Raw genomic sequence first — 27692 nt, 5'->3', positions numbered from 1 at the left:
AGGTCGGATCCCCAAGCTAGACGGAAGCGGGTTCGCCACCGACTTTTATGTGAGTAGCCGGCTCCCGTGCGCCAAGGGTTAAACCCTGGCCATAGTCTTAATTACTGCGAAACAACCTCTGTGGCACTGAAAATGTAATTTTACAATTGTGGAATCTTATTCAGAATTTTATTCTGGTTGCAGACATTTTTTAGAAAATTATAATAAAACACAAATTTTAAATTTTTATGGGCGGCACAGTGGCGCAGTGGTTAGCACCGCAGCCTCACAGCTCTAGGGACCCGGGTTCGATTCTGGGTCCTGCCTGTGTGGAGTTTGCAAGTTCTCCCTGTGACCGTGTGGGTTTTCGCCGGGTGCTCCGGTTTCCTCCCACAGCCAAAGACTTGCAGGTGATAGGAAAATTGGCCATTGTAAATTGCCTTGAGTGTAGGTATATGTGTAAGGGAATATGGGATTTCTGCAGGGTTAGTATAAATGGGTGGTTGTTGGTCAGCACAGACTCGGTGGGCCGAAGGGCCTGTTTCAGTGCTGTATCTCGAAAAAAACCTGATTTCTTTCTGTCTCTTTTGTCTCTCTCTTTTAATCCTATCATGCTTTCAATCTCTTAAATGCCATTTCTGTGCATGATTTTACATTGAATTAAATATTCCAATTGATACTTTCTGGCTTAGACTCTACAGGCAGCATTTTCACCCCCAAAAACAGATGGCTTTGGGTCGGGTATTAAAAATCTGAATCTCGACCCAACCCGCTTCCAACTTGCCCACTTCTGGTTTTAATACAGTCTAGCCATGCCTCCTGGGGCTCAGAAAACCTGTCAGCCAAAGGGAAGTAGTCACTGCTGATTCCAGGAGGTAAGTGCCTTTCCACTTTCCTGTTGGATCCAGCATATCTGCCTGGCCAACCCCCCAATTGGACACGCCCTTCTGATCATCCCCCTCCCCAAGGTCTTTGATATCCTTCTCTTGAAGCCTCCAATGTTGCTGACCCCGCAACTCTGATCCCAAGAATCCTGCTCCTTATGATCTATAATCCAGTAATCTTCTTTGCAAAATTAATCCTGAAATAGAAAAAATAAATAATTCTGGAATAAAACTGGACTTGAAATTTTGCCATGTGTATGATACAAGAACCTATTTTTAAACCATCGAGCAAAGCAGTAAAGATTTACTTTGTGGGAAAATCATAAGCTTTTATGCTTGCTGGTTGATAATTTTTTATCCCTGAAAATGTACTTCTTGGAAACTAAATGTATATCTATTAATTCACAGTTTATAAGAATTCATGCTTTCTGTATGCATTTCTAATGGTAGGAAATATCTTCTTCTTCTTCTTTGGCCTCCTTGTCTCGAGAGACAATGGGTAAGCGCCTGGAGGTGGTCAGTGGTTTGTGAAGCAGTGCCTGGAGTGGCTATAAAGGCCAATTCTAGAGTGACAGACTCTTCCAAAGGTGCTACAGATAAATTGGTTGTCGGGGCTGTTACACAGTTGGCTCTCCCCTTGTGCTTCTGCCTTTTTTCCTGCCAACTGCTAAGTCTCTTTGACTCGCCACACTTTAGCCCTGCCTTTATGGCTGCCCGCCAGTTCTGGCGATCGCTGGCAACTGACTCCCACGACTTGTGATCAATGTCACAGGACTTCATGTTGTGTTTGCAGACGTCTTTAAAGCGGAGACATGGACGGCCGGTGGGTCTGATACCAGTGACGAGCTAGGAGATATAATGTTGCAATAAGGCAACTCAGTAAACAATTGCTGCCTGTTTGTGGATTAGAAGTGTTGTGAACTATGGGGAAAATAATAATGCTCAACATTCCTGAATATAATTCTTGAGACAATCAAAAATCTAGTATTGCAAAATGGTTGAGAGGAATTTCAAACATCATGGGCTGAATTTTATAAGCCTGTGGCCTTTTTTGGCGGCGGGCGTAAAAAATGGCAGCCCGTCCCTGCGGGCCTCACGCCAAAGAGCAGCCGCGATTCCAAACTCATTTAAATAGCCAAGGCTGGCCAACCCCCCACCCCCCAAATCACGTGGAGGGGGCGGGTTGTCCATTCCCAGCAATGGTGTCAGCTGCCTGCAAGCGGGTGTTGACGCCATTTTTAAAGGGGTGTTAGCCCTACTGGCAGATTTAAGTATTTAAACAAAGATTTAATGAAATGAAATAAATACATCTCTTTTGCCCCTTTTCACCCCCCCAGTAACAATTAAATTAATTATTTGCCCTTTCCTACCACAAAACACTTACCTTTACCATCTCTCCCCCCCAAAACTGCACAAACCTTAAACGTCAACCCTTCCCACCATCCCCTACAGCCATGAAGTTAATCTGACCCCATCCCACACTGAGAAACTTACCTCCTCCCTCCTTCCCACTAGTGTTGTGCCTCGTTTCCCTAGACGGGAATCCGATGGTTTGGGAGTGCTGGCCACCGGGCTGAAGATCACAGCGGGACATCAAGATTAACGGTTAGTACATGCAAATCTATTAATTTACTTTATTTACATATGGTGATCTTGCTCCCATCACCTAGCGGCAGGGAGATGCCACAGTGTCCCACCACTGCCAGGAGGATTGGGCTGGGCCGGGCCGGGCCGGGCCCTGCCGGCATCGAGGTCTGTGGCGTGCCTCATCTGCGGCCATCTTCTTGCCCCCGCCGCCCCCCCAGCACAGATCCCGACATCAAGGGCTCCTTAAAATCCAGCCCCATAAGTAGATAGGTGTTGGTTACCATTAGCTGGTATAATATTACCAGAGAAATAAGTTTGAAAGTAAACCTTTGAGCAGTGTATTCTGGCAAACAAGAAATTGCCTGGTCTATAATGAGTTAAGAAGCTGATTAAAGAACCCCTGCAGAAGTCTGTAAGCTAAACAGACTGTTGGGAAGGAAAGCATTTCCTGTTTGAATTTAAATGACAATTTGCAGCATAGCCTGATGGCTAAATTGGATCGTAGTTCTCTGTTTCTTCTCTTTTAATTTGCAGCACTATTTCTTAGTCCTTTCTGTACATGCCATTAATACAGACTAGGTACAGTCTTGGGGCTATGAAAACTTTATTGTAAATCCTTAGTGTAACTGATGCAGTGTGGAGATAAACTGCCCTTAACATAAATCATTTTGAATCTACTGAAGATGTAATAAGGGCAATTTGTCAAGGAGGCTGGGATACCATATCCAAGCAAATGCTCCATCAATGTCAGCTACTGCTCTTATTGTGCACCTGTTGACAGGGAATTGGTCAATTTCTGGCCCATAAGATTAAAGATTTTTGTCAATTAATTCTTTGTTTCTGTAGCCAAACTGACCAGCTAAGGGAGATTGTTTCAACTCCTGTTAACAGAAGATAATGTTGGTGCAATAACAAATAGAAATGTGCACACAATCTTCAAGAAAACACAGAGCAAAAATCAACCCAAAGCACAACCACACAAGAAACAGTGTTCCAATCTCAGCTATGATGTTAGAAAATATGTTTGGATTGGGAGTGGGGATTTGCCAAGCTGTTCACTATTACTTTTTTAAAATCATCTTTTCTTCTTTGTCTTTTCAACTTGCACTATTCACGGACAAAAAGGCCAGGAAGACATGTTGTTACTGAATGCTCGTCAACTCTGTAATTGGCCACTGGGATATCTGAGAGTGGTAGAGGGAAAATTTCTGTTCAGCACCACACCTTCAACAGCATAAATACACATCCCATCTCTCCAAGGTACAGTAACTGGAACCCTGAGATGTTTCATCACCACACGAAACGGTTTCTGCCACCTTTGCAGGGAAACATGCCATATAGCTAAAGGAACAGCATGCATCTTTATCTTAACTCATAAATATATGTGGATACTGCAGCAGCAAGTCCTTATCAGCCTTACTGCAAAGATGATGGATTGAATGTATACCTAAATTGAAAACAATTTAGATAAATGCAAGCACATCTCAAAACACACACATGTACAGAGGGACTCATCAAGAGCAAAACTCCTTTTATACATGAGTGTTCTGATAAAGGTTGTTTTATGTCCAGTGTGGTAATAGATATTAAAGAATGCAGGCTTTGGTAACATTTCACAGAGAACCATATGCAATCTTTATTCAACATTATTTTGGTTAGAAAGAATGCGCAGTATAAATAATCTAAAACACATCTGGCCGTGGTGGGGTCCAAAAATACCCCACTTGCAAAGCAGAGCTCAAATCCCTCTGTAATTGAGCTCTAGACATCACTCACTCGGACTATATGAAAATCTCCACCTGATGTGTATCCCTGATTGACCTTTAACACTGTTCACCTCAGAGCAATGTTCTCTTCATCCTGCTTACCATTTTCACAGCTATGGCACAGAGGGAGCATTTCAAATACAACAGTGGCTACACTTCAAAGTACCTCATGCATTGTAAAGTGCTTTGGGATGATCCAAGATTGTGAAAAAGGCTATATAAATGCAAGTCTTTCTTTTACAGTGACAACAGACAACTTAATTGCTTAATTGTTAGTTGTATGCTAACTATCGAATTCGCACTGGAGTTAAGCACATAGGAGCCTGTTAATGTTTCTGCTACAGTTAAATTACTGCTGTAATCAAAAAGCTGCAATACTCTTACAAAAGAAAATTCTAGGCTGTCAAAGAATGATGATGCTAAGCTACCTCAGACTTATTATTGTCAGTTCTTTCCATGTTCTTTTCCATTTTAAATTCTTGATTCATGACAACAGCATTGCACTAAAATTAAAAGATATAGAAAGCAATGTTGATTGCTCCCTCTGTCCTCATTAATTTAATTTTCCCATTCTAATCTAATGATTCAATCTATTACATGCTGTTTGAGACTATTATTGTTATCAACCATATTTCTTGTGTTTCCCATAACAAGATTTCAAAAGGCATCAATCTGCCCCTGTTTGAATCTCTTCACATTATCACCATATTATCAGCTAGCTATCCTGATCATCAAGATTCCTATGATCAAGAAGGAGATGCTGGAACAGCACATTGGACTGGTAGGTTGTAGATTAAGTCTGACACATGATTGGGTAACTTGTGCAGAACAGTGAACGAATAGCATGCATCTCCTCACAAGGATGGGTGGAATAGTCACATTCAGCCACATTGATGGAGGTGTGGGATCTAGCCGCTCAGCCATTTTTCATATTGAGGAATAATATGAGACACGGGGGAGAAAAGAAAGGGAAGAAAATCAAATTAAATGAGTTTTGAATCTATAATTGAAGTGGAAGGCCCGTTCAGTACTATTAGGGTCGGTAGGTTAAAGAAAGGCAGATGTACTTCCCAAAGCAAGCTGAATTTGATTTCTAGGTTGAAGCTGTGCAATTGGATGGTTTTATCCTTAATATACTTTACTGTAGCAGTTTGATACAACTAAGTGTTCTGGGCACCAGTGCTGGGACAGAAAGGAACTGTACCCTTGGGATGGACTCCACCTGAACTGGACTGGGACCAGGGTCCTCATGGAAAGGATGAATAGGGCAGTCACAAGGACTTTAAATGAAGCAGAGGCTCAGGTGGAAAAGGTGGATAGATAATAGTTTGAAAATATACAAAAGGGAAGAGAGCAGAGTAAGAGGCAGAAATTGTGCTTTAAGCACTGCAGGTAAGGAAAAACTAAGAGATGCAAAGTATTTAAAGCAGATCAGTCAAGCAACAGCCTCACCTAGTCATACTCACACAAGTATATGTTTTGGACAACGTCCCAGACTCCTCCATCACTGTCGCCATCTCTGAAATGTCATGTCACTTGATTCCCTTGGAGTCCAAAAATCTGTTCTAAAGTCATAGCGTTATAGAGTCATACAGTCATTACAGCACAGAAGGAGGCCATTCAGCCCATCGAGTCCATGCCGACTTTCTGTAGAGCAATCCAGTCAGTCCCATTCTCTCACTCTATCCCTGTAACGCTGCAAGTTTATTTCCCTCAACTGCCCATCCAATTTCCTTTAGAAATCATTTATCATCGCCACATCCACCACCCTCATAGGCAGCGAGTTCCAGGTCATTACCACTTGCTGCTCAAAAAAGTTTCTTCCTCATATCCCTAATGTCCTTTAGGGAAGGCTGGGAATTCTGTGGCAAGTAACTCAGCTCCTGACTCCCCAATGCCTATTCACTATTTACAAGGCATAAGTCAGGAGTGTGATGGGATACTCTCTACTTGCTTGGCTGAGTGGAGCTCAAATAGCACTGAAGAAGCTCGACACCATCCAGGACAAAGCAGCTCGCTTGATTGGCACCTCATCTGCCACCTTAAACACTCACTCTCTCCACCACCAGCACATTATGGCAGTAGTGTGTACCATCTAAAAGATGCACTGCAGCAACTAGCCAAGGCACCTTTAACAGCACCTTCCAAATTTGCGACGTCTACCACCTAGAACAAGAGCAGCAGAACCCAACCACCTGCAAGTTCCCCTCCAAGCCACACACCATCCTGATTTGGAAATATATTGCTGTTCTTTCACTGTCACTGTGTCAAAATCCCAGAATTTCCTCCCTCACAGCACTGTGGGGTATATACACCACATGGACTGCAGCAGTTCAAGAAGGCAGCTGACAACTATCTTCACAAGGTCAATTTGGGATGGGCAATAAATTTCTCCTCATCTCAGTCCTAAATGATCAACTCCTTATCCTGAAACTGCTCCCATGTTTTAGATTCCTCAGAGAGCAGAAACAACCTCTCAGTGTCTACCCTGTCAAGCCCCTTCAGAATCTGGTAAATTTTAATGAGATCACCACTCATTCATCTAAACTCCAGAGAACATAGGCCCAATTTACTCATCCTCTCATCTTGGACAACCTCCTTATCCCAGGGACCAATCTAGAGAACCTTTGCTGTACTGCCTCCAATGCAAGTATATCCTTTTTTAGATATGGAGATCAAAACTGCATACAGAATTCCAGGTGTGGTATCACCAGATCTCTGTCTATTGGTGCCAATAAGGGAGTGGTCAGCTATGGGAAGAGGTTCTTGGCTTCTCTACCAGGAAACATAGAGATTGGTTCGACGAGAAAGACCAAGAGATTCAAGAGCTAACCGAACATAAGCGCAAAGCGTTCATAGACTAGAAGCACAACCATGCTTCAAGAGAAAAGTAGCTGATCAACAGGTACCTAAAGGTAGTAGTACAACAACAAAAAACCCTGATATAAAGAACAAATGGTAGGTTGAAAGAGCACAGGAGATTCAACAGTGTGCGGACAATAATGCTGTGTGGATTCTTCAGCACTGTCAAGACCGTCTACAGACCAAAGAGAGCTAAGAATGGAGGAGAGCCCATCAAGGACAGAGAGGCAGTCAGCGTCCGCTGGAGGGAGCATTTTGAAGAACTCCTCAATTAAGACTCTGTCGTTGACCCAAGTGTCCTTGATTCCGTCCCTCGGTACATTACCTGGCTCAGCCTTGGTACTACCTTGACCCTGAATGATGTTGGAAAAGCCATCCTTCAGCTGAAAAACAATAAGGCCGCTGGAGCTGAAGGATTTCCTGCTGAAATCCTGAAACACGGCAGCGATATACTCCTGGTGCAATTGGACTACCTCATATCCCTTATCTGGGAAGAGGAGCACATGCCAGGGGATCTTAGGGACACTGTGATTTTGACTGTTTTCAAGAAAAGAGACAAATTCGATTGGCTAATTAAAGGGGAGTCTCCCTGCTGTCTGCCACAGGGTAGATCATTCTCCTCAACCGCCTCCTTCCAGTGGCTGAAGAGCTCCTCTCAGAGTCGCAATGCGGATTTTGCCCACTGAGAAGCACTACAGATATGATCTTCACTGCATGGCAAATTCAAGAAAAATGCAGGGAGCAGCACCAACCACTGTACATGAGCTTTTTTGACCTCCCAAAAGCCTTTGACACCATCAATTGTGAGGGTTTATAGAGAGTCCTGCTCAAGTTTGGCTGCCCTCAGAAATTTGTCACCATCCTTCGCCGACTACACGGTGACATGCAAAGTGTAATCTGTACCAATGGGACCACCACAGACCCCATCTCTGTAAAGAGTGGCATCAAACAAGGCTGTGTCATCGCACCAAGCCTCTTCTCCACTTTCCTCACCACAATTTTGCACCACATCTCCAGCAAGCTTCCCACAAGAGTGGAAATAACCTACAGGACGGACCGGAAATTATTCAACCTCCGTCGCCTCCACTCCAAAACAAAAGATCACTCCAACTTCAGTCATTGAGCTTCAGTAGGTGGACGATACTTGTGTGTGTACTCACTGAGAGACTAAGCTTCAAGCCATCATTAACCCTTTCACTGAAGCACATGAGAGGCTGGGCCTTACTTTAAACATCTGGAAAACTAAGGTCCTCTTCCAACCCAATCCCGCAGCATAACATCATCCTCCATGGTGAGACCCTGGAGAATGTGTACCATCACCCATATCTTGGGAGTCTCCTCTCAATAAAGGCAGGCATAGATGATGAAATCCACCATCGTTTTCAATGTGCCAACTTTCAGCCAACTGAGGAAGACAGTATTTGAGGACCAGGACCTCAAACCCGGGACTAAGGTCAGTCATGGTGTAACAGGCAGCAGTGATCCCTGTGCTCCTATATGCTTCGGAAACTTGGACAATCTACAACAGGCACCTCAAGGCACTGGAGAAATACCAACACAGTCTCTGCAAAACCCTTCACATTTATTTGCAGGATAGGCGGTCTAATGTCAGTATCCTCTTCCAAGCCAACATTCCCAGCAACAAGATGCTAATCAGCCAAAACCAGCTTCACTGGGTGGGCACGTCACTCACATGCTTGACACTAGGCTCCCGAAACAACTGCTCTGCTCTGAGCTTCATGACGGCAAAACACTCATGGGAAGACAGAGAAAATGCTTTAGGGATGTTCTCAAAGCATCCCTGAAGAAATCCAACATACCCAGCGACTCATGGGAGTCCCTGTCCCTTGACCGCTCAAAGGGGAGAAGGTACATTTGGGAAGGTACCAAGCACCTCGTGTGATTTCGATGGGAACATGCGGAGGCCGAGTCCAGGCAGCGGAAGGGGCACACAGCCCCCACAAGCAACTCACCTATCCAACTCTTCAAACACCACCTGTCCCACATGTGGTAGAGTCTGCGGTTCGTGCATCGGCCTTGTTAGCCATGTTAGAAAGCGCTGAACTGGAGTGGAAGCAAGTTATCCTTGATCCTGAGGGACCACTTAAGAAGAAGGAAGAAAGTTAACTGTGAGCATGTTGCTGCCCCTACCCCGTAAATGTGGCATGACAGACACTGGAATAGTACCTAGACAGTATGTCTGCTGGGAATGGAATATTGATTCCATTATCTGTTTCCCACATAACAACAATGACTACACATCATTAGCTGTGAAGTGCTGTGGGACATCCAAAGATTGTGAAAAGCACTGTATAAATGCAATTTCTTTCTCTTTATTGGGTAACTGTACCTTGAACTTAAACCATAACAGATTACTACTTCTACGGCCTAGATTCAATTTTGATGGGGTTGTAAAGGAGGTGGCAACGGATTGGCCACCTGATACTGTCCCATCACAACCCCCCACTCCGACTTTCCTTTCCACTGAATTTCAGAAGGCTAATAGAATGGGCAGCATCCTGAGCAGCTGATCCGATACAGCTCGATTTTACACCCTGCCGATGTCAACTGTTCCGTCTAATAAACACAGACGAATGGCAGGATTTGAAATCTAATAGTTTATCCAGCTAATAGATACGCTGCTCATCCGGTGATATAATCTTATCAAACTATTATGCTAATTTTTTTGCATTGATTTCCTGCTTTGCTAAGTGATTACATTCCAAAATTATAATACTGGATATGATCTTGTAAGTTAACAAAACTACTAGAAATGCTCCTCCCAAGACTTAATCAATCTATAAGATAGCAGTGATGCATCTGATATCAGATGAACTCAAATTTGTAGTAGCATTTTCATATTATGTAGCAGGTGGCACAGTGGTTAACACCACAACCTCACAGCTCCAGTAACCTGGGTTCAGTTCTGGATACTGCCTGTGTGGAGTTTGCAAGTTCTCCCTGTGACTGTGTGGGTTTCCTCTGGGTGCTCCAGTTTCCTCACACATGCCAAAGACTTGTGGGTTGATAGGTAAATTGGCCATTGTAAATTGCTCCTAGTGTAGGTAGGTGTATGAGAATTGAGGGAAGGTGGGGATGTGAGAGGGAAATGGGATTAATGTAGGATTAGTGTAAATGGGTGCTTGATGGTTGGTGCAGACTCATTGGGCCGAAGGACTTGTTTTGGTGCTGTATCTCTCTATAAGAAACCTGAACTTTCAAATATCTGCCAAAAATGGTCTGTATTAGACTTTTACAGAGCTAAGTCAATCATTTCATGTGTTCAATTTCCATTTAACCATCTGTGCACAACCTGACAGAATGAAAGTAAAAGCACTCAATTCATAAAACAAACATTTTCAAATCACTGCAACCTTGATAGAAAATAGTTTAGGGTTGCATGACCAGGCATTTTATTAATTAACTATCTGTGAAGGCATTCAAAAAATACAGACCTGTAGGAAAGCTGCAATAAATCTGTATTATTCAATAAGATCATGTAGAGGGGAGAGAATAGAATGATACACTGGTTAGAATATAATCCTTTCACTTCTGGGATCTGAGCAAATGTTTACAGTGGTGTGATATGAAGTCGAATAGGCCCCACGTTGGATCACTTGTGGGACTGAGTTAGCTGGTCTCAGCTGCCATGGTTTCATGCCTATAAGTCAAGGAGAGGAAATATTAGCTCGGGTTTCCATGTCTTAATGCAGTTCAGCAAGCTCTACCGCCAAGTGTAGATGCTGGTTGAGGACAGGATTAAGATTGGCTTTGATGACCCCATTGTTACGGGGGAACTTTATGTTGGAGGCGGGAATAGTATATAATTAAGTGGGAAAGTGGCGGTGAGGGGTGGACCATGCCACCTTCCCGCCTCCGCCAAAGGTATGTGTGGGGCGGGAAGGCCTGTGAATGGCCTTCCCACCCCACTGCCAATTGAGGCCCTTAAGTGCCTAATTAAAGGCATCAACCTGCGCCGACACAATTAGCCGAGGGGTGGAGGGCCTGTCGCCGCATGGGAAACACGGCAAAAAAAACCTTGCGGGCTGCTTGCTGGCTCTGGGGGTGTGGGGGTGGTGGTGGCCGAGGGTCCCTCGTTAAAAGGCATGTAGTACCTGAATGAGGGAGCCAGCATCAGGAATGGGGAGCCTGCTAAGAGTCACACCTCTGCATCCCCCACCCTGCAAGACGCCCCCTGCCCTGACCAACCTGTGGCCTGGGTCCAGCATTGCTCCTGGGCCTCGGGTAGGTGCTCCACTGGTAGCAGCTATTGTCTTCACGATGGTGCTGCTCAGTTAAGAGCTGCTGGCCTCTGATTGGCCGGCAGCTCTCAGAAGGTGGGACTTGTGTCACCAGAATCCTTCACCCCGTGGCAGCTCCATTGCTGTCCAGTTAAGTGTCTAATTGGCACTTGATTCAGCGGGCCTCCCGCAGAAGGGGTGTTGGGGGGTTTCGGCGGTGCTTTTGCCAGACGTCGGGACCCCCGTCGCCCAGATAAAATCCTGGCATACAGTCATTACAGCATAGAAGGAGGCTATTCAGCCCATTGAGTCCATGCCAGCTCTCTGCAGAGCAATCCAATCAGTCCCATTCCCCCGGTCTATCCCTGTAGTCCTGCAAGTTTATTTCCCTCAAGTGCCCATCCCATTTCCTTTTGAAATCATTTATTGTCTCCGCTTCCACCACCCTCGTGGGCAGGGAGTGGTGGTGTTCCCATGCATCTTCTGCCCTTGTCCTCCGAGGTGGTAGAGGTTGAGGAGTTTGGAAGGTGCTATCGAAGGAACCTTGGTGAATTGCTGCAGTGCATCTTGTATATGTTACACAGTGCTGCCCCTGTGCATCGGTGGTGGAGGGAGTAAATGTTTAAGGTGGTGGATGTGTGCCGATCAAGCGGCTGCTTTGTCCTGGATGTCGAGCTTCTTGAGTGTTGCTGGAGCCGGACTCATCCAGGCAAGTGGAGAGTATTCCATAACACTCCTGACTTGTGCCTTGTGGATGGTGGACAGGCTTTGGGGAGTCAGGAGATGAGTTACTCACCTCAGAGTTCCCAGTCTCTGACCTGCTTTTGTAGCCACAGTACTTATACGGCTGGTCCAGTTCAATTTTTGGTCACTGGTAATCCCCAGAATATTGATAGTGGGGGATTCATTGATGGTAATGCCATTGAATTTCAAGGGGAGATGATTAGATTCTCTCTTGTTGGTGATGGTCATTGCGTGGCACTTTTGTTACTTGCCACTTATCAGCCCAAGCCTGAATGTTGTTCTGGTTTTGCTGCATATTGACACAGACTGCTTCAATATCTGAGGAGTTGCGAATAGTGCTGAACATTGTGCAATCATCAGCGAGCATCCCCACTTCTGACCTTATGATGGAGGGAAGGTCATTCATAAAGCAGCTGAACATGGGTGGGCCTGGGACATTGTCCCGAGGAACTTTTGCAGTGATGTCCTGGGGCTGAGATGATTGACCTCCAAAAAACACAACCATCTTCCTTTATGCTAGGTATGACTCCAGCCAGTGGAGAGTTTCCCCCTGATTCCCATTGGCTTCAATTTTGCCAGAGCTCCTTGATGCTACACCAAGTCAAATGTTGCCTTTAGTTCAAGGGCAGTCACTCTCTCCCCCTCTCTTGAGCTCAGCTCTTTTGTCCATGTTTGAACCAAGGCTGTAATGAGGTCAGGAGCTGAGTGACTCTGGTGGAACCTAAACTGAGCATCAGTGAGCAGGTTATTGCTTTGCAAGGGCTGCTTGATGGCACTGTCGACGACACCGTCCATCACGTTGCTGATGATTGAGAGTAGACTGATGGGATGTAATTGGCTGGGTTGGATTTGTCCTGCTTTTTGCGGATAGGGCATACCCGGGCAATTTTCCACTTTGTTGGGTAGATGCCTGTGTTGTAGCTGTACTGGAACAGCTTGGCTAGTCTTGGAGCTCAAGTCTTTAGTACTATAGCCAGGATGTTGTCAGGGCCCATAGTCTTTGCAGTTTCCAGTGCCTTCAGCTGTTTCTTGATATCACGTGGAGTGAATCGAATTGGTTGAAGACAGGCATCTGTGTTGCTGGGGAAATCAGGAGGAGGCCAAATTGGATCATCCACTTGGCATTTCTGGCTAAAGATGGTTGCAAATGTTTCAGCCTTGTATTTTGCACTGACTTGTTGGGGTCCCCCATCATTGAGGATGGGAATATTTATGGAGCCTCCTCCTCCATTAATTGTTTAATTGTCCACCACCATATACAATTGGATGTGGCAGGACCATAGAGCTTTGATTAGATCCGTTGGTTATGGGATCGCTTAGCTCTGTCTATTGCATTCTGTTTCTGCTGTTTGACATGCATGTAGTCGTGTGCTGTAGCTTCACCAGCTTGGCACCTCATTTTGAGGTATGCCTGGTGCTGCTCCTGGCATGTCCTCCTGCACTCTTCATTGAACCAGGGTTGATCCCCTGGCTTGACGGTAATGGTAGAGTTGGGGATATGCCAGGCAATGAGGTTACAGGCTGTGGTTGAAAACAATAATACAATTCTGCTGCTGCTGTTGATGGCGCACAGCGCTTTGTGGATGCCCATTTTTGAGATACTGTATCTGTTCTGAATCTATCCCATTTAGCATGGTGGTCATGCCACACAACACGATGGAGGGTATGCTCCGTGCGAAGACGGGGCTTTGTCTTCACAAGGACTGTGCGGTGGTCACTCCTACCCTATAATGACATGGACATCTGCGACAGGTATATGGACCAGAAAAAGATCTAGCATGTTTTTCCCTCTTGTTGGTTCCCTCACCACCTGCCGCAGGCCCAGTCTGGCAGCTATGTTCTTTAGGACTCGACCAGCTTTGTCAATAGTGGTGCTACTGAGCCACTCTTGGTGATGGTCATTAAAGTCTCCCACCCAGAGTACATTCTGTGCCCTTGCCAACCTCAGTGCTTCTTCCAAGTGGTGTTCAACATGGAGGAGTACTGATTCATCAGCTAAGGGAGGGCAGTAGGTGGTAATTAGCAGGAGGTTTCCTTGCCCATGTTTGACCTGATGCCTTGAGACTTCATTGGGTCCGGATTCAATGGTGAGGACACCCAAGGCTACTCCCTCCCGAATGTATTCCACTGTGCCGCCACCTCTGGTGGGTCTGTCCTCCTGGTGGGACAGGGCATACTCGGGGATAGTGATAGTGGTCTATGGGACATTGGCTGTAAGGTATGATACTGTGAGTATGATTATGTAAAACTGTTGCTTGACTAGTCTATGGCACAGCTCTCCCAATTTTGGCACAAGCTCCCAGATGTTAGTAAGGAGGACTTTGCAGGGTCAGATGTGCCATTGTTGTTTCCGGTGCCTAAGTCGATGCCTGATGGTCTGAACGGTTTTATTCCTTTTTGACCTTTCTGTAGCAATTTGGTACAACTTAGTGGATTGCTAGGCCATTTCAGAGGGTAGTTAGGAGTCAACCACATTGCTGTGCGTCTGGAGTCACAAGTAGGCCAGATCAGGTAAGGACGGCAAATTTCCTTCCCTGCAGGTGAAATTAGTGAACTAAATAGGTTTTTACGACAATCAGTGATAGCTTCATTGCGCCATTACTGAAACTAGCTTTCAATTCCAGATTTTTATTAATTAATTGAATTTATTCATTAGTCGAATTTAAATTCCACCAACTGCCGTGGTGGGGTTTGATTACTAATCCAGTGACATTATCATGATGCCACTATCTCTCCTTACACCATCAGCTAATGGGGACTGCTTTTCTTTGTCTACCTGTCATAATCTTGTATCACCTCTATCAAATCTCCTCTCAATCTCCTTTGCTCCAAGGAGAACCCCAGCTTCTCCAACCTAACCTTGTGACAAAAATCTCCCATCACTGGAACCATTCTGGTAAATCTCCTCTGTACCCTCTCAAGGACCCTCACATTCCATCTAAAGTGTGGTGACCAGAACTAGCTGAGGTAACAGGTAACAGAGGTCAAACCCCAGAAACAAGTGAGAAGAGGGGGAGATTACAGAAAGGTAAAGTACAGCAGTAATGCACTCAAAGCTGTGGAATATGCATGTCTATAGCTCTGCTTTCTTGGTTGGAGGTCAAACTGCAAAAAATAAAAAGGAAAGGCTGAAGAAAGATCCAAGCATCTTGGAATATCGAAAGAAAAAAAAGCATCAGTAAAATTTACATTACTTTTGTTTCTTTGATCTAACAAGTTTTCCACTGTGAAGAAAAGACTGATACACATTTTACTAGTTTTTTGTTTGGCTGGTTGACTGATCATGAAACCCATTTAAACTATTTTAGGTTATATAGGGATATAGAAAACACACACTCTGAAGGCCAGACTTATCAGTGTGAAGGTAAAGTTGGTCCTATACTTTACTACCTTGAGTTTGTATCCCCCTCTTCCTCACTATTGTAATAGCTTCCACTGTCATTAGTCCTGAGATCAATCAGAAAATCAATTAATATTAGAGATATAACTGGAGACTAGTAATAGAGCAAAGCCAATGAAAAAATATTCAGTAAAATCACCATTTTCTAGAGATCCATTTGTTTTAAGCACTTCAGTAATTCCTGTTTTTAAAATCCTTCTTATTTTGATAAAATTCAGAAGTACTTTTATTACCTGTATTATTAATACATACACTTTGACTACTGAACATTTAACTATATATTTTTTAAATCTACTATTTCCACAGAGATTTAAATAAATCCATCTTCCGAGGTCCCACGATTCTAAGGAGAGCTTTCTTTTACAGAACTATCTTATTCTACCCGTTCCTGTGACAGATCCTATGAAAGTATGTAAACAAGGCATAAACCTGACAAGACTTTTATAGTTGCAGCTTATATAATTAAGAAAGGATAAAAAGCATAATCTCAAATCCTTGCAGTTAGTAAAATGAACTTGGACATATTTCTTAAAGGATCACATCTATGCTGATGTCTTCATTTTAAAGGTTCTGTGGGGTTTGGTATAATCAGCATCAGATCTGTGATTAAATTAAAACAAAGTGATATTGGCAAAATTTTCATATTACCAGTAATATACATTAGTATAATGATATGCAAATTGGTAGTACCATACATAATTGTGAGAGCTTTTACAACAGTCTTAGGGGTAGAAAATCATCTTGAAAGATAGTGCAAAATGGGTGTTATTGTATCGGCACCTGCCTTACTCCCACCCAATAGTTAATTACATTAATTCCAACAGAACTGAATGTTAAGCAGGGCATATAATTGGCAGCTGATGTGATAATGCCCCCTTAGCATTACTGTGCAAGACAAACTTCTACTCCTTAATTTGTTTGTACATTAAACCAAGTTCTACTTTATTGTTATGTAGAAAGTGGTTTGTAATAGGTCTTGTGCTTAAACCCTCTTAATCTATTACAAAATATAACCGCCAAGTAGTCTTAACACAGTTTCTCATTTCACTGGCTGTATTCTTCTCCTTTTTAAATAAAAAACGACTTCCAGTTTGGAAAATACTGTTTATTAACCTGTTATCCAAGAGACTGAACACTACCATTTCTTGTTAGATTAATACTAACAAGATGTCTTAGTATTCTGCCTATTAGATAACCTAAGGTAATAACAGCATTTTCATTACCACATTTTTCCCATTTCTCAAATATACTACATGGTACTTCTTTGGACCCTTGAAAAGCAGTGTCATAGACCGAGGATTGTTGTGTTGCTCAACAAAGGTGAACTTCTCTTCACCCAATGTGTGCCCATACACAAGTCCAGTGTGTCCCAATCACTTTGGGATGAGGCCCACCACAGAATTCATGGCAGTGCTCAATGCGTTCACAAGCAAGTGTCAACCCCTCAATGGCCGCAAGATTCGCCTCCATAGTGCCCAGTTTTTCAGAGCTACGAGCGCCGTTTTCTGGTGTGTAACATCTGTGTAATGCTGAATTGAGGCCAGCATTGGCATTTTTGAGCTCAATGCTCCAACTAATGACTAAAAACTAATAAAGAGGGAGAATATTGATTCTAAGAGTAAATTGGCAAGAAATATAAAAACAAACAGTAAGAGCTTTGAAGGGGATATTAAAAGGAAGAGAGTAGCTAAAGTAAGTATGGCACCCTTAGAGGATGAGAGTGGGGAATTAATAACAGGGAACAGGGAAATGGCAGATAATTTAAACCAATATTTTGTATTGGTCTTCATGGTGGAGTTCACTATAAACATCCCAACAATAATAGATGAACAAGCTGGAAATGGGAGGTAGGAACTTGTAACAATCTCTATCATGAAGGAAAAGGTGCTGGATAAACTGATGGGACTAAAAACAGACAAGTCGCCAGGACCTGATGGCCTGCATCCAAGGGTTTTAAAAGAAGTGGCTGCAGAGATAGTGGAGACACTGGTCATAATATACCAAAACTCACTGGATTCTGGTCGGGTACCAGCAGATTGGAAAACCGCTAATGTAACGCCCCTATTCAAGAAAGGAGGGAGACAAAAAGCAGGAACCTACAGACCAGTTAGCTTAACATCAGTCATTGGGAAAATGCTAGAGTCCATTATTAAGAAAGAAATAGCAGAACATTTAGAAAAACCTAATGCAATCAATCAGAGTCAACATGGTTTTATGAAAGGGAAATCACGTTTGACAAATTTGTTAGAGTTCTTTGAGGAGAAAACAAGCAGAGTGGATAAAGGGGAACCAGTAGATGTAGAGTATTAGGATTTTCAGAAGGCGTTCAATAAGGTGCCACATAAAAGGTTATTGCACAAAATAAGAGCTCAGGGTATTGGGGGTAATGTGTTGGCATGGATTGAGGACTGGCTCACACACAGAAGGCAGAGAGTCAGGATCAATGGGTCTTTTTCAGGTTGGAAAGCTGTAACTAGTGGTGTGCCACAAGGATCGGTCCTAGGGCCTCAACGATTTACTATCTATATTAATGACTTAGAGGAAGGGACAGAGTGTAGTGTATCCAAATGTGCTGACGATACAAAAATAGGTGGGAAGGCATTTTGTGATGAGGACACAAAGAATCTGCAAAGGGATATAGATAGGTTAAGTGAGTGGGCAAAAACTTGGCAGATGGTGTTCAATGTGGGCAAGTGTGAAGTCATCCACTTTGGTAGGAAGAATAAAAAGGCAGATTATCATTTAGATGGAGAAAGACTACGAAATACTGCAGTACAGAGGGATCTGGGTGTTCTTGTACATGAAACACAAAAATGTTAGCATGCAGGTGCAGCAAGTAATTAGGAAGGCAAATTGAATTTTGGACTTTATTGCTAGGGAGTTAGAGTTTAAAAATAGGGAAATCTTGTTACAACTGTACAGGGTGTTGGTGAGGCCACATCTGGAGTAGTGCATACAGTTTTGGTCCCCGTATTTAAAGAACTCAGTGATGCCATTGATTCTCTAGCCAGCGGCAAAGCCCCTGGGAAGGACGGCATTACCCCTGAAATAATCAAGAGTGCCAAGCCTGCTATACCTTCAGCACTGTACGAACTGCTTTGCCTGTGCTGGGACGAGGGAGCAGTACTTCAGGACATGCGCGATGCCAATATCATCACCCTCTATAAGAACAAGGGTGACTGCGGTGACTGAAACAACTACCGTGGAATCTCCCTGCTTAGCATAATGGGGAAGGTCTTCACTCGAGTCGCTTTAAACAGGCTCCAGAAACTGGCTGAGCGTGTCTACCCTGAGGCACAATGTGACTTTCGAGCAGAGACATCCACCATTGACATGCTGTTCTCCCTTCGCCAGCTACAGGAGAAATGTCGTGAACAACAGATGCCCCTCTATGTTGCTTTCACTGATCTCATCAAAGCCTTTGACCTTGTCAGCAGACGCGGTCTATTCAGACTACTAGAAAAGATCGGATGTCCACCAAAGCTACTAAGTATCATCACCTCATTCCATGACAATATGAAAGGCACAATTCAGCATAGCAGCGCCTCATCAGACCCCTTTCCTATCCGGTGTGGCGTGAAACAGGTCTGTGTTCTCGCACCTACACTGTTTGGGATCTTCTTCTCCCTGCTGCTCTCACATGCGTTCAAGTCTTCAGAAGAAGGAATTTTCCTCCACACAAGATCAGGTGGCAGGTTGTTCAACCTTGCCCGTCTAAGAGCGAAGACCAAAGTACGGAAAGTCCTCATCAGGGAACTTCTCTTTGCTGACGATGCTGCATTAACATCTCACACTGAAGAGTGTCTGCAGAGACTCATCGACAGGTTTGCGGCTGCCTGCAATGAATTTGGCCTAACCATCAGCCCCAAGAAAACGAACATCATGGGACAGGACATCATAAATGCTCCATCCATCAATATCGGTGACCACGCTCTGGAAGTGGTTCAAGAGTTCACCTATCTAGGCTCAACAATCACCAGTAACCTGTCTCTGGATGCAGAAATCAACAAGCGCATGGGGAAAGGCTTCCACTGCTATGTCCAGAGTGGCCAAGAGAGTGTGGGAAAATGGCGCACTGAAACGGAACACAAAAGTCCGAGTGTATCAAGCCTGTGTCCTCAGTACCTCGCTCTACAGCAGCGAGGCCTGGACAACGTATGTCAGCCAAGAGCGACATCTCAATTCATTCCATCTTTGCTGCCTCCGGAGAATCCTTGGCATCAGGTGGCAGGACCGTATCTCCAACACAGAAGTCCTCAAGGTGGCCAACATCCCCAGCATAAACACCCTACTGAGCCAGCGGCGCTTGAGATGGCTTGGCCATGTGAGCTGCATGGAAGATGGCAGGATCCCCAAGGACACATTGTACAGCGAGCTTGTCAATGGTATCAGACCCACCGGCCATCCATGTCCCCGCTTTAAAGACGTCTGTAAACGCGACATGAAGTCCTGTGACATTGATCACAAATCGTGGGAGTCAGTTGCCAGCGGGCAGCCATAAATGCGGGGCTAAAGTGTGGCGAGTCGAAGAGACTTAGCAGTTGGCAGGAAAAAAGACAGAGGCGCAAGGGGAGAGCCAACTGTGTAACAGCCCCGACAACCAATTTTATCTGTTGCACCTGTCACTCTCGAATTGGCCTTTATAGCCACTCCAGGCACAGCTTCACAAACCACTGACCATCTCGAGGCACTTACCCATTTTCTCCCGAGACAAAGAGGCCAAAGAAGAAGAAGATTTAAAGAAGGATGTACTAGCATTGGAGGCAGTTCAGAAAAGGTTCGCTAGGCTGATTGCTGGGATGAAGGGATTGTCTTATCAAGAACGGCAAAACAGGTTAGGCCTTTATTCATTGGAGTTGAGCAGAATGAGAGGTGATCTTATAGAAACATATCAGATTTTAAGGGGGCTTGACAGGGTAGCTGTTGAGAAGATGTTTCCACTAGTGGGGGAATCTCGAACTAGGAGACATAGTTACAGAATTAGGGGGCACTCATTTAAAACTGAGATGTGAAGGAATTTCTTCTCTCAGAGGGTGGTGAATCGGTGGAATTCTCTGCCTCAGAGAGTTGTGTAGGCTAGGTCACTAAATGTATTTAAGGAGGAGGTAGATAGATTTTTGAAATCTCGGGGAGTCGAGGGTTAGGTGGAGCAGGCCCGAAAGACGAGTTGAGGCCTGAGACAGATCAGCCATGATCTTATTGAATGGTGGGGCAGGCTTGAGACAGATCAGCCATGATCTTATTGAATGGCGGGGCAGGCTTGAGGGGCTGAATGGCCTACTCCTGCTCCTATTTCTTCAGTTCTTATGTCCAGGGGGTTAACACTGACAACACTACCTGAGAGAGGTTTTGGGGTTTAGACTTTGGACCTCATTAAAAACAAAGGGTATTGAGAGAACCATGTGACAATCTGCCCATCTCTGAAAGAACTGAAGTTTTGTTACACGCACAGAAGACAAGCAGCAACTCAGACTGTACAGCAGAAAAAGGTTGCATGTCTCCCTTTCTCTCTCTCTCTCTCCCCAGATAACACAGGTTTGAAAACCGTCTGTGACTGTGAATCCCTCCAAGACTACAGATTGCTACAGACAGTGACCAGGGGAAGAGAACCAACTACAAGTCTGCCTCCAAGAAAGCCTTGAGCCAAGTGGGACAACTACAAAGTGCACTTTGACCAGCCAAGGACTTCAAGAATACAGCTCCAGCCGGAAGACTACCGGATCATCCGCTTCACAGACTGTGTATTTAAGTTCAATTTATTCTGGACTCTAATCCAACCACAAAATCTATTTTTCCCTCTGCAATTATTTTGTGTATGTGATTGTCATGTAAATGTGTGTGTGAATGTGAAACTTTTTAAAAAATTATTTTTAAATAGGTTTAGCTTGTTGAGAAGAATAAACTTACCTCTTTCCTGTGTAAACTGAAGAAAACTTGTCCAATTGGTTCTTTCATGATCACAGTAAAAGGAAAAGGTAAAACACTCACAGTCATGGTAATTACAGCCACTGTTTTTTAAAAAAGGAATAAACCCTGTTGCGGTCAAATAAGAGGAAGGGCAAGAGGGGCAACTGTGACCCCCTCCTCACTTGGCCGTAACAGTGTATATGTGAGTATTCAATCTGAGCGTGTATATGCAAGAAGTCGTGTGAGCACGTACACATGAGTAGTCCGTGTGAGCGTGTACATGTGAGTAGTCAGTGTGAGTGTGTATATGTGAGTTGTCCATGTGAGCATGTATATGAGTAATCCATATGAATATGTATTTGAGTAATCCATGTGAGTGTGTATATATGAGCTGTCCGTGTGAGAGTGCATGTGTGAGTAGTCGATGTGAATGTTTATATGTGAGTGGTCCATGTAAGTGTGTATATGTGAGTCGTTGGTGTGAGCGTATATATGAAAATTCAGCCTATACAGTCAGTCCAATGGCACAGAAAGGAATTTTATATGAGCATAATAATCAGTGCATAAAAAAACGCTAAACACTAAATCACTCAAAAACTTAACCCCACCACCAGAAAGTTTATGTTTCTATTTATTTTACATGGATATGAGTGAGCATTTATTATCCATTTTGCCTCCACTCCTCGATCTGCTTCAGATCTGTGGGAGCACCATCACCAAAAAGATTGCAGCAGTTCAAGGCTCATCACCAGTTTCTCAGGGCAATGAATATGGCCTTGCAGGTGTTGGTTGCATCCTGAGAACAAATTAAAAATTAAATACATTAACATTATGATGGTGGGATTGTATTTAATGTTTTTGAGTGGTTTAATTTTTTTCTATGCAGTGCTTACTGTACTATTTAATGCAGTCATTGAGCCAAGTATTTTCAATATATTAAAACAGAGCACAAATGAATTTTATGTGAAGTTAAATAGGGCACCAAAGAAAATTAAACCCTAGAGTGTTTTAAATCCAAAGTAATACTGTAAAGAACACTATGCAAAAGCCAACAGTTTACAAGCTACCCCCTGAATAATTAAAATACTCAATAAAGCTGAATGTGATGTATACACACTGTTAGCAAAACAATTATCTATCCAGCAGTTCAATTTGACTGCATAAGTTTTATGTACTGCATTATGTACTCAAAAGTATAGTTTCAGAGGGTCCAATTTTAAGTAGTGAAATGAAATTCTGAACTGGAAAATAAAAATCATAGAGAACCTAAAGATCTACTTGTAAAGATACACAACAGTAAAAGTTATAGAATTATAAAAGAATATAAGGAGCATGCCTCTTTAAAAATAAACAGTGAATGCTGTTGATATCATCAGCAGGAAGTGGCTTCAAGAAATTACAGAACTTGATGGTGCGAAGTAACTGGAGCTAACATGATACAATTACTGAAGCGTTCAGGGTTAATGATTATTTCCTTTGATGCTCACTTAGATCTTTTACATTGTTGGGCTTATTAAATCCACCAACACTGTTTCCCTGCTGATGTTATTGGCACTTAAATGTTTAAGCAATAATAATTTTGTAAATCCAGTAAGAACAGAAAAACCTGCAAAAGAACACTGGCATTTTGTTTTTTCCCCCCCTCCATTGCTTTCCTTTTTTCTCAAGATGCTGACTTATGTTGGGATCTACTTCCACTTTCACCACTCATCCTCTAGTACTGTGAACAAGCATTTTTCACGTGAGAGAACCTGGCTAGTGATTGTCAGGAAGCAATTCTAACATGGGGACATCGCAAACAAACCTGATCCTGCTCTCACCCAATGTCCACTCACTTTCCAGCAGGGGTCACATATTAGAGCTCAGCAAGAAAAAGGATACATTTTTCACCAGTACAAAAGCAAAATACTGTGGATGCTGGAAATCTGAAATAAAACCAGAAAATGCTGGAAAGACTCAGCAGGTCAGGCAGAATCTGTGGAGAGAAAAACAGAGTTAATGTTTCAGGTCTGTGTTTTCACAGATATCTCCGAGACAGTTCACCATTCCTCAAATTGTTGTTCTTGCTGCATCCTAAGATCCACACTCAATGCCATGCACTGCCACATGCACACTCTTGACCTCTCTCTTCAGCAATACCAACTCACTCCATCTCAAAGCTGTCCTGGTCCACAGTTTCCTTTTATTCTTCACCTCTTTAATAAAAAGCATTTATTCTTCCTTTCAGGTGTGTAGGATCGCAAGCTTCAACAACTCCTGGTTACCTACACCCCTTTGAATCCTTCTTCCCCTTCCCTTCCCTCTGAACCCATCTCTTCTTCAAATCTCACCCCTTGTCAAGTATTCATGATATCCTCTGACCTTCCTCTCTCTGTCTCTGAATGTTCTGCTGAAAGGGCATACAGACCTGAAACATTAACTCTGTTTTTCTCTCCACAGATGTTGCCTGACCTGCTGAGTACTTCCAGCATTTTCTGTTTTTGTTATAAATTTTTCACCCCCTGGTCTAGAGGACTGAGTCGGTTGTAACAGTCCCACTTTCTGACTGAAGTCAACTAATTCAGCACAGAGTGAGGTTTGAACCTGGGGTATTCTACAATGTATGATGCTGTGACTCACTGCTTTAGTTAGGGCCATAAGGGCTAAAACACTCTTTTCAATTTGCTTGAAATATTGAAGCTCCAATTTGGGATAAGAAACATTTACGTGCTTGAATATAAAAGAAAATATAATAGGGTATTTAACAGGCTACTGATCTGATATTATTGTTTTACACCATCAGTGAAGTTAAAATGACCCTCTTGGTTTATTTTCCCTTAATTTCTATCACAACTCTCTCTCCTTCCACTTTGCCCAATGCTGAGAATCAGATGATTTATTAATCTTTCCAAAGGTGGTAAGCATTTTTATTCTATTTTGATATTTCCCCTTAATTGCCCACTTCCCTTTAAATTTTACCTACACATTTTCTGGTCCTACGAGTAGACTATCTTACATTACCTGCCCGAATTTGCACGGTGCAGTGAATAATTACGAAGGTGGGCTGACTCCTGTAAAATTGAATGTTAATCACATTTTCCCATTCTGTTGAGATTTCCATTTGTCCCTCAGTATATAGAATTGAGCTACACCATTATGTGAAATCAATCCCAATATCTGTCCCCTCTGTCTTGAATGAAATGCATTCAATAGATAATGTCAGTCTTCTGCAAGGAGCAACATATGATTGTCAACTGATGCGTCACAGATCTATAAAGGTGACCATAAATCACATGTTCTTGGAGATGGCATAGAATTATTATAATTAAAGATTGCACCTGCACTAGGGACCCTTACTATGTTTGAAATTATTCTGTTTGGTAGGGATTGACTATGACTTTGTATCTTCCTAAAGGATCAGTAAACTATTCATGCATGACTAATGCAAGTGTTATTAAATATGTCTCCTTTTATCTTTCACTTTTAAGTGAATAAGCAAAACAAATAGTAGAAAGGAATAGTTACTAATAAAGTTCTTTTGCAACTACAATGTACTTTTTTATTTCGGTTTAAAAACTGACAAAAATAATGAAAATTCTTCGAAGGGAAAATTAAACCCAAACATTTAGCTCTTCTTTGGAATATTATACACTTCTAGAGGTAGGATTCTTGTTCTTATAAAGAGAAGTAGTTTACTTACTTTTTCTTTTCTCCTAAGAGACTTTGGTGGGATCTGCCTGGAGAGGCCCCTGATCCCTGACTCTGGCCACTGCCGGATAGTAAACTGTCTGTCTCAAAATGAAAGGTGGTCTCATGCTCTGCTCTTTGGTTTGGATTTTCCAAGAACTCATTTTCATTCCAGACTCCAACAGTACCATCTATTGCCTGGTACTTTATCCCAATGGAGACACAGGTCTAGATAAAAAGGAAGGGAAAAATTAACAGTTTTTTTTTTAATGCATTGTCTGCTACATGCAGGCCAGGCAAAGGTTTACAACTTTCTTCCTTCAATTATTGATGTGAGCTTCAAGGAAAATGAGTTTGGGTAACCAATCTATGTATACAGTTTAATGCAGACGAAGGTGCAAAGTACAAGGGACTTAATTTCAGACAATTATTATTTATTTAACCCTGACTTATCGTCATCCATCAAATAGCAGACACTGGATCATATTCTCCAATGTGGACATATTGTAGCATTAGCAAGCCCTCAAAGAGCAAAGTTAAAACTGTAACTGATTATTAGGAAGCAGTTCAAATCAGTTTCAGTAACATTTTTATTTCAAATACTACAGATGCCTAAAGACATAATCACAAAGTAGTCCAGATAGGATTTTCTTAATACTCCCGGATTTAAGGAATTTATATATTTAGGTTAATTTTGCAAAACAGATGCATGGACATTGCAGTAGGTATGTACAATTATCATCATAGATCAGAAGCTGTACATTTTGGTGACAGTGAAATAATTTTACCTGTTTGATAACATGCATGAATCCAGTTCAGTCATACAGTTCTGGGGAAAGCTCTGAGCAGTACATTTCTGAAGATGATAGACACTGTATGCACAGGCCAATGCTAAATAACCAGTTGAGAGAAGGGCAGCTAAAATATAGATTGAAGTGCTAATCTTTGGTTCACTTGCATTGTAGAATGGTGGATCCTATCAACATGCTGGAGGGAATATGGAGTGGCGACAGTTTTCTCACATTGTTTCTGATGATTGCCAATGCGTCCAGGTGTAATGGACTATGCTATAGAGAGCAATCGGATTAGTTATTACTAATACATCAATTAACTTGGACCCCCTCTACTTCTTCTGAATCAATGGATGGTGGTTCTTTTGCTCTCATTGCAAGTTGCTAAATTTCCCCCTTTAAACAGATATATCGTTGTTGCCACAAGAGGCTGCTACATCATGAAAAATAGCCCAGAAATCATTGTGTTTGTATTCAGATTGGCCAAGAAAAATTCTTTCTAATGAGAGCACAAATCCAGCGGGTAAATTCATTGACCTCTGCAAGTCAGAAACAGGACCACAATACTGTAGTATTAATTTTTTAGCTCACACTCTCCTTTGAACATGGTTCCCTAATTGGGATTGTAGGACCAGTGAATTTACCTTCAGATATTGAGGATTTGCTGCATTGCTGTTAAGATTCTGGAAAACTGTTTTGTTGTGGATGAGTGTAACACTATGTACACTGCAAACATATGTGTACACAGTAAATGGGTATGAATGATCAAAAATGGAAAAAGATTCATTACTCAAACTCCTACTCAAGTTGAATCCTTCCTAGGTTCTTAAAACTGGAACTCTTTACTACCTCCAGCCTTTTCTATCTCTTTCAACATTCAGTTGTTTAAAATCCAGACTTGGCAACACTACTTTCTGATTTGTCTTGTTTTCCCTTGTACAGTTTTCAACCTTACAGATCACCTACGCTATAGGTATTGACCATTCAACCTGGTTAATCAACAATAATAAATACATTTAAAAAGAATCATATTATATACAATATTCTATTGACAACAATTACACTTTTTGGCTACAGCTGGTTCTCTTTTTGCTGCCAAGTTTAAAGAAAACTCTTGAGAAAAGTGACGCTGTTATGCTGCCTGGCGTACAGAGGAAAAGCAGGAAGCTAGGAAATGTCACAGATTAACCAGGTCCCAGCCTTACTTTGGGGGTTCCTGGGTCCTTTGTTTGGGGCCACTAGGGATACATTTCACTTCCTTGGGGGCAGGAAGGGACAAAGTAACCATACCCACCACCACCAACCCGCCCGGCCCCCTCCCCCTCCACCCCCCAATCCAGCCCAGGCTCCTTCTGGTAGGAAGGTGCCTGCATATGGATGAGATGACCTCCCATTGACCACATTTACTCTGGTGGGTTCAGCAATGAAGGTCACTGGTGGCTGTGATCCAGCATTGTTGCGAGGAAAATAGCTCAAGCAATTTGAAGGACTAAATGTCCAGGCATTAGTTTAAGACAGTTTGACGTTACAAATATCACAAATCGTTTGAAACTCTGGAAGTAAGTTCTGACTGTTTGAAATTGTAAAAAGATAAAATATCTGATTCTGCCAGAAATGGATGGTTGGTTGTTTCTCAAGCAGAGGTTTATGTATTGCAGCGGTATCATGTTTACCTCACCTGCATATAACCCATTGTTCCATCTGGTTGGAGACGTTATCAGCATCAAATTATGCTCATCACATTCTACCATCTATATTCGAACTTTCAATTGATTATTATTCTGAATCAAAAATCTAGGTGTTTGAATGTACATGTCAGATTCAAAGTGCATGATATATTTACACTACAATCATTGCATTGGTGT

At 42.8% G+C, this 27692-nt stretch overlaps 1 protein-coding gene across 1 annotated transcript in view; it reads right to left on the bottom strand.

Annotated features, from left to right (window-relative positions):
• otofa (otoferlin a) overlaps positions 1–27692 on the bottom strand; it is a 479852-nt gene that overhangs the window by 214865 nt on the left and 237295 nt on the right. The window contains exon 5 of the mRNA XM_068017769.1: positions 25050–25264. Coding sequence (XP_067873870.1) covers positions 25050–25264 — 215 coding nt within the window. The remainder of the gene's footprint in view (positions 1–25049; positions 25265–27692) is intronic.

This window comes from Heterodontus francisci, chromosome 3 (genome assembly GCF_036365525.1).
Source record: "Heterodontus francisci isolate sHetFra1 chromosome 3, sHetFra1.hap1, whole genome shotgun sequence".
NCBI classification, from domain to species: Eukaryota; Metazoa; Chordata; class Chondrichthyes; order Heterodontiformes; family Heterodontidae; genus Heterodontus; species Heterodontus francisci.
This window is presented reverse-complemented; position numbering and strand designations above follow the sequence as displayed.